The sequence below is a fragment of the Hordeum vulgare genome, chromosome 5H (genome assembly GCF_904849725.1).
Source record: "Hordeum vulgare subsp. vulgare chromosome 5H, MorexV3_pseudomolecules_assembly, whole genome shotgun sequence".
Classification (NCBI taxonomy): Eukaryota; Viridiplantae; Streptophyta; class Magnoliopsida; order Poales; family Poaceae; genus Hordeum; species Hordeum vulgare.
In genome coordinates, this window is record NC_058522.1 from 542,791,548 (window position 1) to 542,797,000 (window position 5,453).

General features: G+C 48.3%; 1 protein-coding gene across 1 annotated transcript; it reads left to right on the forward strand.

Annotated features, from left to right (window-relative positions):
- Window positions 1-2,278: 2,278 nt before the first annotated feature.
- Window positions 2,279-4,994, forward strand: LOC123452599 (dnaJ protein homolog). Its single transcript, XM_045129277.1, has 6 exons — window positions 2,279-2,560; window positions 3,341-3,509; window positions 3,625-3,766; window positions 3,854-4,130; window positions 4,219-4,417; window positions 4,507-4,994. Exons 1-6 carry the CDS (start codon window positions 2,408-2,410, stop codon window positions 4,830-4,832), a joined length of 1,266 nt encoding a protein of 421 aa, XP_044985212.1. The 5' UTR covers window positions 2,279-2,407; the 3' UTR covers window positions 4,833-4,994.
- The last annotated feature ends 459 nt before the right edge of the window (window positions 4,995-5,453 follow it).

A 5,453-nucleotide genomic window follows, 5' to 3' on the forward strand; every position in this document is an offset into this window, starting at 1 on the left:
AAATTTGGCTGAAATACTACCCTCGAAGACTGTCGGGATCCCCTATACTTGTGGGTTATCAAGGTGGATCCGGGTGTGCTAGTACCGGGTGACCTACTGGCTTGAATCTGTGGTTCATGGTGTTGGCGGGCCATGAGGGGGCCATGTTTGCTTGGAACGGTGCCCACAACGCTTGGGAGCATTTCAAGTGATGGTCGGTTGTGTCTTCTTTCTCATCAATCCATTTGGTGGTGGTGATGTGATGGATCGTTGGAACCCAATGAAAGCTCCGCAAGGCTATCCGCAAGGTTATGTCCATTGTAGGTGATGACTATGTCTTGACAAGATAATTTCTCCTTGGAGGCGTAGCCATTAGGGTTCCCCGTCCTTTGTGTCGTTTGTCACCCTCGTGCTCCAACTTGTCTTCCTCTGTGTTGGTTCTGTGAATTCTTCACGCCTCACCTCGGCTCTTCATGTTGCCTTCTTCGGTCGATACCAGTCGAGTGTCTTACGAACGGTCGATCCGGTCGTCTGATCCTCTGGTTGTTGGATTCGACGGCTTGCCAGGTGGTTGTCGGTGTTTTATTTATACGCCTCGTGTGCTCGTTTCATTTTGGTCGACATTGTGGCCAGTTTGGGCTGGATGTTGGGGAAAAGGCGAAGCTTTGCAAGACTTCGGTTGTTGTGAATGATGTCGGCGCCCTTGGGTGCCGTGTTACTCCTTGGAGGCGCCTCTGCGAACTCCCCCGCTCCACTTGAGGCTTGAGTTTTGCACGTATTGACATGTGGTGATGATGGTGCTGCTTAAGTTTGGGTCTTTGATGAATCTCTGTTTGGACCTACAACCGTTTCTGCTCGTGAAGCTTCTAGTTTGTTGTATTGACCTTGTTGCTTCATGGAGCAGCCCTTGTTCACCTGAAGACCGGTGCTTTGTTGATGGATCAAGCAAGCCTTTTTATTCAAAGCTTTAATTTTATTTTGCTTGTTCTTATTAGATTATGTTCTTTAGCTGCTCACCTATTGGCTTGTATCTTCAACGAGTATACCGTATCCCTAGTTTGTTTTGCTTTTGAGTTGTAATTTCCTTGTTGGTTGATTGATTTATTAATTCAAAGCCAGGCTCGTCCCGAGCCTTTATTCTAAAAAAAAGCTTGATCGATCTGTATCGGCGGCAGTGAGCTAGGTGTCGTTCAGTGGATGCGTGAGTACGCCTATGAGCACGGCCTCTTACTCGGCTTGGGCGTTTCAATGGGTGTCGGGGCGTGCTGTGGAGTTTGACATGCACCGCGATGCTGGTTCTTGCAACATCGCTCGGCGAGCTCGACACGACAACACAACAGAGGGAAAGACGATATATATGACGTGTACAATGAGAGAACCTGTAATCCCGGCCAGGATTGCTTTATTCCACTACAACAATCCCGTCCGGGATTGCTTTATTCCAGTGCAACAAACAGGTATACGATCAATATATGGTTGATATTGGCCGGGTTAAAAAAGGTCAGGATATCGATTTCACGGATTCAAACTGTGAGGTTCGATTCCAACAAGTTATACGACTCCGGGTTTATGTATCAAAAAGTTTGGTATGAGGCCATGTGTGAAGCGATGTTTCCTATTGGAAATGCATTTCGGCTTCCAGGAGCATATGCTGCCGGTGCCAAAAAAAGGTTAAAAAAATATCAAGACAAAATTTATTTATGTACTTAGTGTACCAGTATTTTTTGAAGCAAAAAGCTTAACATTTTGGCTTGTGCAAGAAAAATAAATTGAACATCAAAAGTTACCCTAAAATGTCACCTCAAAATTATCTTTTTACCGACGAAATACCGCTACTCTTTATCGCACGAAAATTATCATGCATGTTTGAACGGTAATGTAATCATCTACAAAAATTTCAAATTTCTTAAAAAACATTTAATATATATTTTTACGTTACTACTCCGAAGACCAAAACATCGCTCGTTGTTTCCAACATCTTTGGATGGAGAATCCTTGTAATCGGATGCTTCCCTCCGGTCGGGCCCGCGCTCGCTACGGTACAGTACCCAGGCCGCCAGGTCGGACCTCTTTTACCAGCGTCAACCCAACCACGCGCTCCCCTTCCCGGAACCCGCATCGCCCCTCCTTTCGCCAGAACACCCCGGAAGCATCTGGAAGCTCGGCCCTCCGCCCCCACCGCCGCCCGATCCGGATCCGACGGCTCGCAACCGCCCTCTCCCCCGTCCTCCCGCATCTTCGAGAGCGTTCACTCCCGGCCACCCGTCCCGCGCTCCGCTATAACTACCACCGCCCCCTCTCCCCCACCCCTCCTCACAAACCGATCCCACCGGCGACCCCGTCCCCCACCGGATCAACCAGCTAGGGTTTCGTCCCCTTCGTCTTCTCCGCCGAGCTTGGAGGGTTCGCGCTCATCGCCTAAGGCGAGATGTTCGGCCGCGGGCCGCCGAAGAAGAGCGACAGCACGCGCTACTACGAGATCCTGGGCGTGCCCAAGGACGCGTCCCAGGACGACCTCAAGAAGGCCTACCGCAAGGCCGCCATCAAGAACCACCCCGACAAGGGCGGCGACCCCGAGAAGGTGAGCGCCCGCCCGATCTCTTCCCCCCTTTCCTGCCGATCTGTTCTCGACGGGGATTGCTAGGCTGGTAGATTTGGTACGGCAGATGGATCTGGCCCGGGGCCGCGCCGGTGTAGGATACGATTGGATTAGGCCAAGGAATTGGTGGATGCGTGTTTCGTAGATAGGTTTAGGCGGGGAAGAATTATGCTTTTTGATCGGGAGCGGCTTTAGAAAGAACATTGAATTGTCATTTGTTCAACATTCGGCATGGAATCTTTGAAATCGTCCTTATACACGTGCTCGGAATTGTTGAGAATACTTAGTACGCTCGATGATTTTAGATGCTAAATTGAGCAATTCATTACGATCTATTCCATTATATGCTGGTGCTTTTTGTTGAATTGCTGATGTAGAAGTAATCCGTGTGTGTGTTGTTAAATTGCTTGCTATTGTACCTCTCGATGCACAATTTGATAATTGATGATGATTAAACGTAGAGAATCCAGACGAATACAATTGTTGAGAGTGCTGTCATCATTTGTTTATTCAAACATTATGCAATGTCATACTCGTACTAGGCAGGCAACTTGTTAAATTCATATCGCCATATGCCAACCTAGCTGAACTAAATGCTGACTACCGATGCTTCGATCGGTCAAAGCTAAAACTAACAACTAATGCTTGTTAAGTCGTCAAGCTTTGCTGGGTAGTGGGTACTGATGCTTTGGCTGGTTGATCTGTTTGCGTCAAACATTGTTTTCTGCTTGAGATGGCTAACTAATGATTGTTGTATTGCAGTTCAAGGAGCTAGCTCAGGCTTATGAGGTCTTGAGTGATCCTGAGAAGCGAGAGATCTATGATCAGTATGGTGAGGATGCCCTCAAGGAGGGAATGGGAGGTGGTGGAATGCACGATCCATTTGACATCTTCCAATCATTCTTTGGTGGTGGCGGCAACCCCTTTGGAGGTAATTCATTTGACATCTTCCACGACCTCAATTTTGAACCAACTGAATCACTCTCTTTGCCATTGCTGTCTGCCTATATTTTGACCTGAGTTAACCATGGCATTGTGTTCTACAGGTGGTGGCAGCAGCAGGGGCAGGCGTCAGCGCAGGGGTGAGGATGTGGTTCATCCTCTGAAGGTTAGCCTTGAGGAGTTGTACAATGGAACATCGAAGAAACTCTCTCTTGCCCGCAATGTGCTCTGCTCAAAGTGCAATGGGTATGTTGTCTTCCCTTGTGTGTGCAACCTCGCATTTAGCGGCTGCTGCAAGTTCTGAATTTTAACCGTCTTCCATTTGTCCTGCAGCAAGGGTTCAAAGTCTGGGGCTTCCATGAAGTGTGCCGGCTGCCAAGGTGCTGGTTACAAGGTCCAGATCAGGCAGCTGGGACCAGGAATGATACAGCAAATGCAGCAGCCCTGCAATGAGTGCAGGGGAAGTGGTGAGACCATCAGTGATAAGGATCGTTGCGGGCAGTGCAAGGGTGAGAAGGTGGTTCACGAGAAGAAAGTCCTGGAGGTGGTGGTCGAGAAGGGTATGCAGCATGGACAGAAGATCACCTTCCCTGGAGAGGCAGATGAAGCGGTATGGGTCAAACTTCTGTTCTATGTTACATTTTGCTCTCTGTTGTGCATGTTTCATTGTCTGATCTCTCTGCTTTTGTTGTGTGCAGCCTGATACCGTCACTGGAGACATAATCTTCGTCCTCCAGCAGAAGGAGCACCCCAAATTCAAGCGGAAGGCCGACGACCTCTTCTATGAGCACACCCTGACCCTGACGGAGGCCCTCTGTGGCTTCCAATATGTCCTAGCTCATTTGGATGGCAGACAGCTGCTCATCAAGTCCAACCCCGGGGAAGTTGTCAAGCCTGGTAAGTGTTGATGACTTAACCTGGAAGAAGTGCTCAGTTTGGTTTTGGTATATATTCAAACTGATGCTGATTGGCAATTGTTTGTGCAGATTCATTCAAGGCGATCAACGACGAGGGCATGCCCATGTACCAGAGGCCCTTCATGAAGGGCAAGCTCTACATCCACTTCACGGTTGTTTTCCCCGACTCGCTGAGCCTGGACCAGTGCAAGGCCCTCGAGACGGTCCTCCCGCCCAAGCCGGCATCGCAGTACACGGACATGGAGCTAGACGAGTGCGAGGAGACGATGGCCTACGACATAGACATTGAGGAAGAGATGCGGAGGCAGCAGCAGCAGCAGGCGCAGGAGGCCTATGACGAGGACGAGGATATGCCGGGCGGCGGCGGGCAGAGGGTGCAGTGCGCCCAGCAGTAGTCAGGCAGGATGTTGTGATCTGATCGTCAGTGAGCAGATGAATTCGTTTCTGTCCTTCTCTCAAGTTTTCCATGTTAGGGTTCTTACCCTTTTGGTGCTAGTATATGATATATTAACTACTTGAACAAATGCCGCTTCTTCCGGGAAAATTATTTGCGTTCTCGTTTTGCTTGTTGGCTGCTGATGAGCAGAGCTGACATTATGTTTGACGCTAAGATTTCGTCGGACTTGAGCACTTGTTTACTCGGGATTCACGCATATACAGTTAAAAAAATCGAATAGGCTGGCCGGCGTACCCAAGAAAACTGGAACCGTGTTTTTTAAGCTAGAAAGGACGTGCAATTGGACCGCGTGACGGTTCAACCAGGATGTTAGATAGTTCCAACCTTTTGTTCCTCTTGGCTAGGCAACTTTCTTGTCGAATTTCGTCAGACTCCGATGTAGCGCACAAAATACTAAAAATACATATATGAATAACAATTTGACCATAGCGCACAAAATACTAAAAATACATATATGAATAACAATTTGACCATACATTTAAATTTGACAAGTTTTTAAAACTCGTTCACGGAATACGCTGTCGTTTTAAAATAACATATTTCTTTAAGGCTCAGTTCT